At 30.6% G+C, this 15,859-nt stretch overlaps 2 protein-coding genes and 1 pseudogene across 2 annotated transcripts; 2 read left to right on the forward strand and 1 right to left on the reverse strand.

The window, feature by feature from the left end:
* Window positions 1–162: 162 nt before the first annotated feature.
* LOC102659550 (polyvinylalcohol dehydrogenase) lies at window positions 163–3,228 on the reverse strand. The gene is made up of 4 exons (XM_014770357.2): window positions 3,068–3,228; window positions 2,483–2,958; window positions 1,582–2,191; window positions 163–783 (listed from the first exon to the last, which is right to left on the reverse strand). Exons 2-4 carry the CDS (start codon window positions 2,878–2,880, stop codon window positions 325–327), a joined length of 1,467 nt encoding a protein of 488 aa, XP_014625843.1. The 5' UTR covers window positions 2,881–2,958; window positions 3,068–3,228; the 3' UTR covers window positions 163–324.
* A 10,134-nt stretch (window positions 3,229–13,362) lies between these two features.
* On the forward strand, window positions 13,363–14,810 carry LOC100780941 (RGG repeats nuclear RNA binding protein A-like; annotated as a pseudogene).
* Window positions 14,811–14,974: 164 nt separating this feature from the next.
* Window positions 14,975–15,756, forward strand: LOC121173978 (UDP-glucose 4-epimerase GEPI48-like). Its single transcript, XM_041011854.1, has 3 exons — window positions 14,975–15,125; window positions 15,473–15,555; window positions 15,661–15,756. The coding sequence occupies exons 1-3, from the start codon at window positions 14,975–14,977 to the stop codon at window positions 15,754–15,756; spliced, it is 330 nt and encodes a 109-aa protein (XP_040867788.1).
* The last annotated feature ends 103 nt before the right edge of the window (window positions 15,757–15,859 follow it).

Consider the following 15,859-nt stretch of genomic DNA (forward strand, 5'->3'; position numbering starts at 1 on the left):
ATCGCCAACTGTAGTTTTCTTTATAAAATAATATTGCACTGTAGTTGTGATGACACTCAATGGGAAATCAAATTAAATTGTTAATCATTTATAAAATGATAACTTTAAAGCGTTTAAAATTCTGCTAAATATAAAGAGAAACCCACCAGAAAGGAAAATATATAACCAGAACAATAGTTCCTGTTTTATTGATCCATTTATATTATTTTACGTGTTTGACAATCACTTAATTTTGAACACAGATAGTTGTCAACAGCTTTAATTTTGTAAAAAGCGAATGAAAAATAATTGTTTTTTAAAATACAACTAATACAAACAAGCACATTAACCACGTACACAAAAGGCAAAGAGTGAAGTTCCACCAATTAAGCCGAAAGCAGGCCCCAGAGCAACACCATATCCATGGCCAACAAATATGCAACCTTTGCTAATTGACATGCCTCCATAGACACTGGCTCCAGTTTGATAGGACCATAAAATTTTCCCATTCATGGCATCAATTGCATATACAGATCCCATTCTGTCTGCGGATCCAGCAAAGACAACGCCATTTGCAACACTAACAGGGCCATTAGCAGTTCTGTTACTAGGGTTAGCTGTGGACCATAGAATTCTGCCATTGCTGGCATCCATTGCTACCCACCCACCGGCGGTCGTAGTTACGTTTGATGGTGCAAGAGTGAAATTTCTTGCCCCAGTATTGGCAATATTCGTGTAAACTCTCTTTACATCAGTTGCTGCACCCCATATTCCGCCTCCAGATAGCCCGTACGGACCAGCATTCTGTGCAAATTAAAAGGAAAAAAATAAACAAATTTTAAATTCATAAAGAGTTAGAGAGCGTGTACAGACACACACACACACTATATATATATATATATATACAAAAAATCTTGGCATTTTTAATTCTAGTAATAGATTTGGTTTGTCTAAAGTTCACAGTATAAAAACTCTTACAGCCTTAAAACAAGCATATTAAACTCCTTAATCTATGTTTCACATATTATGTTCTGATTGAAATCATTATTCTATACTATTAATAAGCTGTATACAGTCAGAAGATTGGAATTATAAATAAACAATTTAAGGTAATATCCACCCATCTTTCACTGAGAGGGAGATAAAAAAAGAAACTGTTATTTCCTCCTGTATTAAATCTAAGGAAAAAAAAATCAAGTCATGCTAATTAATTAAGAAAATCATTTAAAATTATTTAGCTTTATTTAGATCAATTCGTTTAAACTGTCTTTCATTGGAAAATGGTTATTGAAAATAAAATGTCAGTGTTTAAGAAATAGTCTCACTAAATTATATGAAGTTGATTGAAATTTGCTTATATATTTTAAAAGAGTTACTAAGTTGTTATGCTACCTAGAGAAATCTAAATGTTATGGAACAATTATTTTGTGAGCTAATAATTGAATGAAATTGGAAAACTAAGAGAGAGGGGGGAGGGGACAAGAGATTCTCAATAACAATACCAAAATCCTTAAATTTCCAAAGATACCACAAAATTTCTCATATTTGAAACCAAAAGAGAGATCGAGTATATATATTATAAATTACTGCATATGGTATTACCGTGCTCCAAAGGATGTTGCCATTATTGCGATATAAAGCCCATGCTATGCCACTTTTCTGAACCGCAACAACAATATCTTGCTTGGTTCGATTTATATATGTTGTCAACATCATTGGTGACTGCCCAAAATCAACATCTGGACGCTCAGCTTGAGGAGGACAATTAGGAGTTGAAGGATTGATACATGCAATGGTCCATATATCAAGGCCTCCTAACTGGCGGTACCATTTCATTTTCCCAGAATCCAAATCAAGGGCTAACATTGAATCGGAGTGATTGTCAGGCTCAACACACTCGTCTCCAGGTTGGGTAGGCTGAGTTCGATTAATTTGTCTCTCTCGACACTGTCGTATGCGTAATGGGGCAGAATAGAGGTTCCCAGTTGCAGTATAGACATGGTTTCTTTCAACATCAATGGAAGGGCTGCTTCCCCAAATGGAAGCACCTGCATATTCTCCTGTTCTGTTATTGTTATCTGGTAGCATATAGGTCTTCCAACGCATGCGGCCAGTTCGAGCATTAAGTTTTGTGAAACTTCCACGAAATGTGCAGCATTCCTCAACAGTCGGCACAGTTATTTCCAGTGAAGATATTCCGACATAGAAATCTCTGTGGACAGTTATGGTATAGTATCTATTTAATTGTAGAGCTATTGATTTTGAGAAATGCTAGCAACACTCACATTCTCTTTCTAATATTCTCTCTACTAAAAGTTAAAATTTATTGAAAATTACAATTTTAGTTGCTCTCACTTCTAATTTAAAAATGTCACAGGTTAAAATTTGTGATTTCCAATGAATTTCAACTAATAATAGAGAGCGTTAAAGAAAATATTACTAATATTCCTCTCGTTAATTTTTATAACGAAATGAAAAATAAATTTTATGCAGTGGTACTGACCCTTTGTAGTATGTTCCAGACATGGTGATGACTGCTGCAGGATGGTGATCCAAAGTGGTCTTCCATACAAGCTCACCTGTTGTTCTGTTGACACAAATAACAACAGCAGGGCCATAGATTCCAATTAGCAGTGAATCATCTCCTGCCACTGTGGGAGTTGACCTTGACACTGTCCAATTTACATTTCTAACAAATCCCGTTGCACTTAGTCCTGTTAGATTCTCCAAGTTTTGCTTCCAAACAAGAGATCCATCGGCTTCTTTAACTGCATAGATGTAACCATTCCAGCTTGGAAAATAAACAGTACCACCATATATTGCTGGTGTTGCACTGATGTCTTTGCCTGCATTGAATTTCCACTTCAACCGTAGGTTCGGTGCTGTTTTGGGGCTGATCATACGCTCTTTGTAAGCGTATCTTCAGTTAAACAAATCTCCACCATGGTTTAACCAGTCTTGTGATTTTTGTATACGATCCTGAAAGCAAGAAACCGATAGTAACCAATGAGATTAATAATTTTAATTAATTCATGACACCCACAAGTGTTATAGGAAAATAATAATAGAGTGGGAATAAGTATCATACATCAGAACTTGCGGCAAAGATTACTACCATGTGAACACAAAAAAACAGGAAAGAAAGAGCTGAGTACATGCTGTATTTGAGCAGTGGCATTGAAAAGAACGTGGAGAGGCCAGTGTGGCAATTGGCAAGGTATATGTTTGAGGAACATATTTCAAAGAGACGCGTGTATATATGGAAAAGAGAAGTGGCCTAAGTAAACATGAGGACAAGTTGGGTATTAAAATTTTTAACTTTGAGTTTAACACATTTAATAAGCAAATTGTTAATTCGACGCCTAACAACCCATTTGACACCTAAAAGAGTGATAAAAGAGAAAAGAAAAATATAACTATAATAAATAATATAATATGACAGAAAGCGAAGTAGTGGAAGTGCTATTATTAATGAGGTACGTAAAAAAGTAAGGTGTACAAAACTCATTACTCTTGAAAATTAAATAAGCATTATTAACAGTAGTGAAAAAAATATACATTTTACTTTTCCCATTTTACATCAATTGTATTAGAACTAATATTAAAAAATGTTGTAACAATTTTATAAATAATTGAAAAAGTAAAAAAAAATGTTTTTTACATCGGTCAACTGAACTAAAAAGTATTTTTTATATTAGTTATTGTGACAATCGATGTAGAAACTCTACCCCCATATTATTTTCATCCCTCAGTTATATCTTTCACTTTTATCTGTGGTTCTACAAAACCTACTCCCAATTATCTTTTCTCTATCTCTCTATCTATCTATATAAGACTTCACAACTCTACGAAATTGTTCCTGTGTTACTAGTCACCATGGCAATGACATTGGTGCGCGATGAAGGTGTGTTGTGATATTTTGTTGCTTTTGTTCATTGGCTAAGCTTGGATCTGTTGTTGTGTTTAACTGAATATGGAGTATTTGCTACCATGTTGCTGTCATTGGCCACCACGTCTACGACATTGGTATGCGAAGAAGGTGGGTTGTGTGATTGTTTCTGTTTTTTAGAACACAGAATTCAATAGGCCAGCCTTATTCAGAATCGTATGATAAAATTAAATATTATTTATTTTAAAGATATATTAAGGGATAAATAATCAGACCAATCCTTAGATTTTTTTTAAGATTTCAGGGAGCCGTATGACTGATGTATGGTTATAATAGGGATGGTAACAATAATTAATGTCATCATGGACTAGGATTATCTAACTGGTTTAGGGATGGTAACAGTAATTAATGTCATGATGGACTAGGATTATCTAACAGGTTTAAGTACAATATAGTTGTTGCACAATCAAAATATGGATTTTGGGTTGCCCTTGTTCGTTCGTTAATTTGGATCTGTTAAGGGTAAAGTGGTCTAAAGAAAGGTGGAGACCAAAAGGCATATCTCCATTATTTTTGTTATAACGTATAAGTAATCACTGCCTATTTTATACGTAACTTGGATATATTAGGCTTATGCAAGTCATGATTATTAATTGGCAAAATTTTCAAACTATACCTTCTCTTTCCCATTTTTTCTCAAATTTTATAAGTTTGTAAAAAATTTCCCAATGTACACCATATTTCTATGTTCACTTATATGTTTAATTTTTTTATAATTTAAATTATTAAAATAATACAAATAAAAATTAAAAATTTTAATAATAAAAATTATTAAAATTGTCTAATAAGAAAATTCATATTTTAAAAAAATATTCACCTTCAAAATGTCTTATATAAATTAAATAATAAAATATAAGTAATTATATTTAATAATATTATTTTCTTATTATAAAAATTATTTTAATAAAAAAGTATTTTTAAAATCAATTAAAAATATATTTATATAATATAATATTTGTATTATTTTAATAATTTAAATTAAAATAAAAATTCTAACATATAAATTAATTTTAAAAAAAAGAGGCCTATATGGAAGTTGGGATAGTGAACATAGAAATGTGGTGTATATTGAAATTTTTTTAACATAATTTGGAAAAAGATAGAAAAAAGAATGTGTAATTTAAGAAATTTTCGTTATTAATTACCATTGTTAATGATATATTAATAATTTATAGACTTAGTTCACCTAACAGGATGGAAGTCAATACACCTATAGCCCATTATGAACTGATAATTTTTTTTTATTTTAAAGTGTAACATTAAAACATTAAACATAATATAATAAATTTAATCATTTTAACTTATAATACTAATAGAAATGTCATATATTTTCTTCTTCAAAAAGAACTGTCATATATATATATATATATATATATATATATATATATATATATATATATATATATATATATATATAAAAGAAATGATAATATTTTTAAGTGTAATATTAAATATAATATAATAAATTTTGGCCGTTTTGGATGCTTGAGTTATGATTTTTACTTTCAAATGGAATTTTCAAACACTAAAAGCGTTTGATAAAAACAGAATTGAACTAGTTTTTAGTTCATTTTTAAAATAAAAAAATTGTAAATTATAATTTAGATTTCAAAAAGTAACTATCACTATTATTATCGTCATCATCATCACTTTTATCATCCCTCAGCGTGGCAAACTTAACTATTAACAAGTGGGTATAGATGCACCTCCTGATTTTTGTGAAAAGTATAAAAATATTTAGTGTTATTAGTTTTTTACCCCAACCTCCCTATTTTTCTAATTTGACCCCACTATCTTCAATTTTGTAGTTGTCTTCAATTTTTGTCTTTTCTTGACTACATTTTATTCCTTTTATGTTTAATTTATTTGGATGGACATTTCATGTGATATTATTAAAAGGTAAAATATATTTTTGATCTCTTTAAAATTTTCGAGATTTCATTTTATAAGTCCTAAAAAATTTTGTCCATTTTTTGTCCGTTTAATTTGGAAATGCAGCCTATTCAAAATTGTTTGGATAGGCTTTATAGAGATTAGGGGAACAGAAAGTGGTTCATGACACTTTGAGAACAATCAAAACGGTGTATTTCAAAATTGAAGGAACAAAAAATTGACAATTTTCTTTAGAGATACTAAAATAAATTTGAAAAAATTAAAAGATGAAAAGTATATTTTAACTTATATGTTAATTTCTTAAAAAAAAAATTGCCCCACTATACGCGGGTCCTAGATCTGTCACTGCACTCTTCAAGTTCCACCTGCAGTAGGATGAGAAGAGCAGCCACAAATCCATCAAGTTTGATCCTCCCTCCCATGAAAGATTCTATGGCAGCCGCGTAGCACAAGTCAGAGCTGCATCGGTGCCTTCTGCAGCAGTTGCTATGAACTCCCTACAGCCATCCAAATCATATCCTCCAACATGACATGCATGATTCCTTCGGCATTTGCGTCTTGGAGGCCCCTCTCTTCTAAAAACCACTCTCGTCATGCTATGCTATCCTTCAAATTCTCGACCTTCAAACCCTGAAAAGTTGCCAAAATTGATAGTGGAGAATCAAAAGTGTAGCCTGAGTTTAAAAGAAATCATAAATAGAGAGAGGGGGGATTAAGAGAGAAAGGCAGTGAGAGAGTATAACTTATTGTGTAATGGGTACGAAGAGCCCTAACCCTTGAAGATACATTTATAATGGGTTAATCTGATCTGGATGAATTTTGAATTGTAAGTAAATCACAAAAGAACAACTCAAAATCACATTTTCCACTCCATTCACTACATTTTGTTTCTTTGGACATGGGAAAGTTAGAGTTTATTTTTTATATTTTCTTAGAGCATTTGGACTAGTTAGAGGATTGATTCTTAAGTTTGTCTGTATAAAAATGTTGGAGGAGGTAATTGTCCTTTTAAATAGATCTGGAAATTTTAAAAGTTTAGGTTTTAGCATTGGCTAGAAATATAGCCCGATTCACTAAAAAAAGTGATTTTTTTTTCATATACATGAATTTCAAGATCAAGCTCATGAATATATATTTATAAATTTAAATATCTTTAATTTGGACCAACCCAATTTAAATATCTCATGAATTAACATATATTTTGAATCAAAGCTACAACATATTGACACTCAGGTATATAATTAATATTATTTTTTATTTGAAAATTCATCATAATTAAATTTGAACCTCAATCATTTTTTAAATATTTATTATTATAATATTTTTAGGAAATACTTTGCGAGAATTTTTCCTTCTGTTGTTATGTGTCTTCTAATAACTGTTCATGATTATTCATTAGTGTATATATCTCTTATTAGAATATTTAAAAAATTATAATATAATATCTCTTATTAAAATTTTGTATATAAAATAGTTATATACAAATGAAAATATATTTATAAAAGTAGCATTTTTTAAAATTAAACGCGTATTTATATAAATTAAAATGATATAAGATATGTAAGTCTAACGTTAGTTGAATATATATAATATCCAAAATTATATAAATTTATAATTTTTTATATACATATTTATAATAATATTTAAGAGTGCACGGATTATTATGATAATATATACTAAAAGAAACATTTTCAATGGAAGCTTATAAGTGGTAATTCAATTTCAATTGAAACTTGCAAGCGGTAATTTCATTTGAATAGAAAAGTTTTGATGAAAGACCGAAAAAAGAATAAGTAATATATTGGATCAAAAAGTGTTAGCAGAGATGACATGAAAAAAAACACCCCTTATCCTTCATCAAGTTTGAACTTCTCTTTGGAAAAAACATGAAACCATATAGCACACTAGATTCAAAAACAAAAGTCCATTACATAATCATTAAGATAAAATTGAAAACCATAACAACAAAATTAACAAGCAAAAGCAGATCCATAGAAAATATAAATATCATAGGTGGTTTACATATAGTTGTTCAGGCATAGAACACATATCGAATTCAAGCTCCATTAGCAGCAGGATGAGAAGGACAATCACAAAAGTCTTCCCTCCTGTGGTAGTTCCTATGGCAGCCACATGTAGCACAAGTCATAGCTGAATCAGTGCCTTCCGCACCACTTGCTACGAATTCCCTGCAGCCATCCAAAATATATCCTCCATCCCTACACGCATGATTCCATCGGCACTCGTGATATTTCACATTTGTCACCAAGAATTGTGCCGGCATCTCCTCATGGTATAAGCTATCCTTCAAACCCTGCAAAGTATATTGTTTTCAAAATTGTCAGTGAAGAATCAAAATTGTAGCATGTGTTACAAAAAAATTATAAATCTTAAATAGGCAGATGGAAAGAGAAAGAGAGAGAAACATCTAGAGGCGGTATAGTGTGTGTGAGTGTACATGTGTGTGTGAGAGAAAGAGAGAGAGAGTACAGCTTATTGTGTAATGGGTATGAAGAGCCCTAACCCTAAAAGGAGCATTTATAATGACTAATTTGATCTGGATTCATTTTAAAATTAAAAAGTAATCGGCAATTTTTATGTTTGAGTCCAAGTCTAATATAATTCACCCATTTTCTTTTTATTCTTTTAACTTTTTGAATTGCAAAATTGTTAACTAAAGTTTAATATTCAAGCAAAATTTTAATTCATTCAATCACTATCTTTTATTATAGTTGGTGAAATTGAATATATACACTTTTATGTTTTAAAAATTTCTTTTGACAATGACAATAATTACAAATATTATTATTAATAATTTATAAATATTGAATGGACGTAAAAAATATCAATTTTTAATATAGTTTAATACGTCTAACATATAGGACATTAATTTTTTGTTAGTATTTTTTGTTAATTACAGCTTAACAATAAAGCAATTCCTTGCAACATATATAATTGATCTCAAATTGTATCTAGAAATTTTTAACTTTTAATTTTTTATACAATGAACACAATTGAAAATGTATTAATAAAAATTCTATAAACGTTACATTCATGTAAAAAAATAAAACTTTAATACTTCTAATTAACACGGCATTAATTTCTTTTGTTACAAGATTTATACAATAATATTTCTTTTAATTAATGATCTTTTAAAATTCTCAACTATTGAGATTCAAATAAAAAAAAATCCAGCTGAATTCATATGTTAAAATTTGTTCAAATATGCTGTGAAGAGAATAAAATAATTTGATTTGTGTATATATATACACACACAAAATAATAAAAAGAAGGAATTAATTTTTTAAAAGAACCAAATGAATTAATCTTTAACTGAAAGTATGATCTCATCACTATCATTTTCATCAATTTTTTATTTATAAATCACTGTATTTTTATGAAATTTAATCCCAATATTATTATTCATTTCAGTGCCTTTTTTTTTAATTCAAAGTAAATACTAGTCTATATAAAGTAAATTTCTAAAACGTTAATTTTAAACGAGTAATAAACTAGCTTGTCAAATGTTTTACAACAATATCTATGTATATACATATATTTTAAATTTTATAATTTTACTAACAAACTAATTAACTAAAAATAATATAATAAAATATCACCTAATAATTTAAACTTGAATTATTGTTTCATGATTTTATAATCAAAATTAAATTAAGAGTTCAAATGGGGCCCTATAAGTTGGTAGCCATAGCCACTGCCCTCACGCCTTTGATGTCATGATGTGTTACAATTACTGAACAAGTTGGCTTGCCAAGTATTTATTAAATTTACTGATAAATTGAGTTCTTACATAATAAAACGTCTATATGCAAAGGAGGGAATCATTTTGAATTTGTTACATGCGTCTGGCAAAATCTTAGCAGTTACTATATGATGCTAACTCACATCACGTTTTCAGTAAACTTTTCGAACAACCATTTCGGTTTCCTCCGGAGCAACTTGACGGTTTGACAGAGCTTAGCTGTGAAGCTCACGTTTTTGGTCAAGACCTTCACATGAAGACAGTTTTCGAACAACCACCACCTCAATTCAATGAATTTGTTACATCGGTTTCAGAAAAGATGCTCATTCATTCTCAAGCATGCCGGGTTTTAGGTTTAAAAGCTCTCTACATGCCGGGTTTCCGGAAGACTTTGATGGTTGGGCAAATGAAACTTACCAATGATGCTCACGTTTTAAGGCAAAGAGCTTCACATATAGACAATTCCTCAGTGGCATCCTACGTTATATATGTGAACCCCACAAAAACTATGTTTTACTATAAGTAACGTTTTAGTTCAAGAGCTTCACATAAAAACAACAGTTAGTGGAAGCACCCCACAAAAACTATGTTCTACTCTAAATTTAGAGTAAGGATTAAATTTCCATTTCAAATTTCCAAGTTAATTTTATCGTCATTGTTTTGAAAGGAAACTGATCATGAATTAATAAGTGAGAGGAGAAAAGTTTTTTACTGAACAATCCATCACGAATTAAGATTAAATTTACTGTACCATTTTAATTTTGCTGAATCCTCTGAACGGAAATCTTCTCGTTTCCTTGGGATTGTTTTCTTTTTAAAAATTCAGTTGTTCAAATTAATTTTTCTTAAAGAAGACTTAAACGAGCAGTAAAAAAAGACTTGGACAAGATTTTCTTAGTACATACTTTTGTTTTTATTTACAAGACTTAAATTAGAAATAATTTAATTCCATTAATTGGGGCACACGAATATAAAAACTTGACAAGTTATTCTTGTTATCATGTTTATTAACATTCCCTATATATAAACATGAAATACTTCATTTCCCCACACAAATAGAAAACAAAAAAAAAAATCAGAAATATATACTTTTTCGAAAATTGTCTTATTTATCTTTTGTAGTTGTATATATTAATATGGTAGAAACAGTTTTGGTAATTGTATATACTAGGGTGCAGAATCTTTGTAGCATATTATTATAAATTGTTTTTATTTATTGTGAGGTCGAAACTCATTATCAAATTACTTGTTTTAGAAAATTAAAAATATTAAATATAGTTGATTTTTATTACATGAAATAAAAGAAGGTCACTAAATTGAGTAAATGATGTAGTTAAACAAAATTTAATAACTTAAATACTTATAATTTTGTCCTTTCAATTTAATTTAGATTTCAGTTTTTTTTTAAAAATAATTCGTAGTTAACCTTTTAACTACTTAATACAACAATATTTTAATTGAGTACATTTTAATTATTACTTAAACATACTTTATTTTATTTTTTAATTAAAATTTGTATTGTATTCTAATGTTTGGAAAAATGATTTATATACGTAATATGAATAAATGATAGGGATTTAAAATAAATAAATGATTTAGATTTAATTCTTCTTTGTTAGTAGTTTAACCCCAAATTAATATAAGACTATTTATAAAAGATAAATTTTTAAGATGAAATTCAAATTAAGGTGTTTGTGTACAAAAAGGGTAAAGTCTAAGAATAAATTGGAATGAAATTAAAGTTTAAGGTGCCTATTTACAAAATAGGTGAAGTTTAAGGTAGCTAAGTACTTTTTTTCTCTTAGTCTCATGGTTTTTGCTTAGGAGGATATCTTACTTTCAGTAAAGGAAGACTTTCAAGTGATTTTTAAACCAAAACAAAGTTGGACCAAACTATTAAACCATCGTTATTAAGTCAATATTGCTAAATTTTAACATATATCTCTTATGAAAGGAATCATTTTGTTTGAAACCATGGCCAGCAAGAATCAACAATTATCTGAGAAAACCACACGACACGGGTGGAGTTGATCAACAAATGCATAAAAAATCAACTAGGGTACTACATCGTCAAATATTATTTAGAGCGATAAATTGTTAGAAAATTAGCAGGAGCCTCAGTTGTGACAATCAAACACCAATATGGAATTAGGTTATTACAAAAGATATACTTTGGATGACAGAGTTTTCCAAGAGCTATGTAGTAAAAATATATTTCAACAATGCCACAGTTTATACGAATATACAATATTGATTAAATTGTCTATGCATTGCACGACACCTAATTGTAACACCCTAAGGGTCATTACCTTAAACTATACATATTGTAGACTAATTCTCTATAACAAAAATAAGGGACCCTTTAGGGCTGTACAAAAGAATGCATAAATTACATTATTTTTCATTACATTAGGTTTAATGTAGTAATTATAATACATTTTATCAATATAATACATATTTAATTACCATAAATATTTTTTTTTCATACAGCGGACTTAAGAATAAATCCTGTAACTAGTATGTAAATAAATTCTACCGTTCCCATGTCTAAAGAAATAAAATGTAATTAATTATTAGAATATAAGACTAGAGTAAGTGGAGTGAAAACTTTATTCAGGAATGTTCTCTTGTCAGTTATTTTTTTCAATTAAAAATTAATCTATATCAGTTTTTCCCTTTATAAATATACCTTGTAGGGCTAGGCTCTTCAAACCCATTTTTACACAATTAATAAGCTGTACTCTCTCTCTCTCTCTCTTTCTTGCTATTTGTCTATTTATGATTTTATGATTTCTTCGTAACTCAGGCTACATTTTCTCCACTAACAATCTTGACAACAACTTTGCAGAGTTTGTTGGACAGCATACGATGTGGAGAGTTATTTTGCACAGTGATGGAACTGTAAGGTGCTGGAATAATTCACCAGTGACGATTGTGAAGCACGTGAAATATCGTGAGTGCTGCAGGAATCTTGCATGTAGAATTGGAGGACATATTGTGGATCGCTGCAGCGAGTTCGTGGCCTATGGAGCTGAAGGGACCAGCGCAGCCATGACTTGTGCGACATGTGGCTGCCATAGAAACTTTCACAGAAAGGAAGAGCAAATTCAATTGGTTTGTACCTGTTCTTCTCATCCTACTACGGGTACCGGTGGTGGAGCTTGAAGACATTTGATCATGTGTTTTCTGAACAATTAGTCATATCTAAAACCAACCTATGTTATATGTTTTCTGTGGATCTGCTTTAATTTGCTTGTTTAGTTTAATTTAATGGTTTTCGATTTTCGCTTAATGATATGATGTAATGGACTGGTGTTCTTCATATCTAGTGTGATGTATGGTTTCATGAGTTTGAAAAGATGTTTTTCATGTCATCTCAAGTAACTCTTTATGATGTTGTACACAAGTTTTTCCTTTTCGATCTTTCATTAAAATTCACATTGTCTTAATCTTTATCAAAATCTGAAAAAATACCACTTATAAACTAACCTCTATCAAAATCATTATCAAATACAAGGAAATCGAAATCAGAAGAGACAAAAATAGAAGAAAATTCTCCCAAGGTCTTTCCAAAAAAAAAAAAACACATTTACAATAATGAATATTGAAAAAAATTATTGAGTGTTAAAATATATGAGGAATGTTCAAATAAACAATATTGTTAATAACCTTAATTTCAATATGCTGTAAATTTGAATAAAAAATATATAATAATGTTATTGATTAACCTAAAAACTAAAATTATTTAAGGTAAAATCACTATGTCGTTAATTTGGCAATGAAATCTACCTTAATTGAATATGACGTGTGAGTTGTCAATTTTGATGAAATTAAACTCAGATCTTTTAAGCAGCATTTTACCTTCAAGCCTAATGAATAAAAAAAACATAATTGAGAGAATAAATCACATTAAAGATGACTAATCAATTTAGTTTTTGCGCCAAGAATAAAACAAAACATAACAATTTATAATTCTCTCACTCTCTCTCACCATTGATTTGTTACTGCTTGTGTACTATAACCAAATTGGAGCGTGTGGCAGGCATAAAGACGCGGTTATGGTGGACCCGTGGGCCCTACCGTGGTGGCAGCAGCAGACATGGTCGTCGTGGAGGTTTTAGCAATGGTGAAGCTGGTGATGAAGGATGTCCAAGAAGAGCATTTAAACGCCACAGTGGGACTGGACGAGGGTAACAATATAACTTATATTTCTTTCTTGAACAGAAGTTTCTATATATAATGATATCAATTGTTCCATTTTTTGTATATAAAACATCAATGGCTCCACTTGCAGAAATGAATTCAAACGGGAAGGGTTTGGACGAGGGAACTGGGGTACACAGAATGAGGACATTGCTGAGTAAGCAATTGATTATATTCATAATTTTAATAATAATGAAGTTCAGATTCGAATTTTCATCCAAGAGTCCCATGTTTTTAATTGGCAGTTATTAATTATTTGTTCCTTTTGATGTTAATTTCATAGGGTGATTGAGGAAGTGGTAAATGAAACTGAAAAGATTCTTGCTGATGAGAAGCCTGTAGGAGAGGAAGATGCAGCAGAAGGAAACAAGGACAGTCCTGCTAATGAAAATGAAGAAAAGGAGCCTGAGGACAAGGTGAATGGCCAGTTCATTATAGCTTTCCCCATTTATTTTGAACCTCTTGCCGAAACTTTTAGATTTTCTGCAGTGCATGATCATGAGACAAACAGAAGATGTCTTGTGAATTATGATTGATCATTAAGATTAAGCTTTGATTGTCTGATAACTGCATCTCACTGAATTTTGTTGGCTGCTTTATTTACTTGGAAGAATCTGTCAGTCTTTCTCTTGATGCTGAACTGTTCTCTTGGTCCTTAACATTGCTTTACGTTTTTTGAAAATGTAGGGACTTAGGACTTCAATTGCATTTACTATTCTTGCTCCATCATGCTTTTAGTGGGTTACGTTTGAAATTTATATTCTCTATGTTATTGTTCACTCATTGCTAAACGGAATTTAAACTGTGTTGTAGGAGATGACACTGGAAGAGTATGAGAAGGTGCTGGAAGAGAAAAGGAAGGCCCTGCAGGCTCAAAAGACTGAAGCAAGAAAGGTGGACATCAAGGAATTTGCATCCATGCAGCCACTGTCAAACAAGAAAGAAAATGATGAGATCTTTATTAAATTGGTGAGAATTTCTGGCCCCACTTTTGCCCTTAATTTGTAATCTTTTATCCTTTAAAGGGCGTGTCTCAAGCTTGCAGGAAACAGGTTTGTGATATTTACTTGTCATTTGTAATGTTTTATCATGGGAAATTTAGTAATTCATAATGCCATATTGATAAATCATCTGACTTAAATATCATATTCTTAAGATTTTATTATTATTTTTAAATTACTGTGGCTATGGCTGTTTGGAATGATGGTCTTCACTTCAGTGCTGCTTATAGTAGCTTGAAACCTTGTGAGAAAACCATTTGCACTGCCCCTTTCTTGAAGGCGTCATCTGGGTTTGCTGCTACTGAGCCATTCTGCATCCTTAACACAAGAAGGTATGGTTGACACTGAATCATTTGAATTCAGGTTTCCATTGATGATTATTAGTATTCCTGTTATGTTTCTGTTGCTGTTATAATGCTTCAGTATACAATTTTCTTAATTCAATTAATGCTCCCAAGAACTTCTGATTTTTTTTAAAAAAGAAAAAAGAAAAAAAATATCGATCTAGTGGAACTTGCACTGTGTATCGTTCCTTTGCTTGGACATGTTAACTAATATTGTTGAAACTCTAGTCTTTTATCCAGTTGAACTGTGATCCATGTGGCTGACCTGGCTTAGTGTGATAAGGCTTTGTTGTTGTCATCATGTTACTTTGGTAAAATTTGGTACTGTTTGTTTATACAGGTTGTGAGGTTTATAACTTGGGAACAGGAAAGGGAACATCAGTTTTGGAGATGGTAAACGCTTTTGAACAGGCCTCTGGAAAGGTAACAAACTTGTAACTTCATGTCTTTTCTTGTATCTATTATCTATTATCTATGGAGTATATTATAAACCTGACTAATATAATCTTACAATTTATTAATATTCAGAAAATTCCACTTGCAATGGCTGGTCGGAGACCTGGAGATGCTGAAATTGTTTATGCATCAACAGAGAAAGCGGAAAGAGAACTTAATTGGAAGTAAGTATTAATTTGCTTCAAAGTGAATAATTACATGACATGAGCTTTATCTCAACTTAAGGCTCTCAGTTTTCTGCCTGAACTGAACTCAACTCTGTACATATGTA

Source organism: Glycine max, chromosome 18, assembly GCF_000004515.6.
Source record: "Glycine max cultivar Williams 82 chromosome 18, Glycine_max_v4.0, whole genome shotgun sequence".
Lineage (NCBI taxonomy): Eukaryota > Viridiplantae > Streptophyta > Magnoliopsida > Fabales > Fabaceae > Glycine > Glycine max.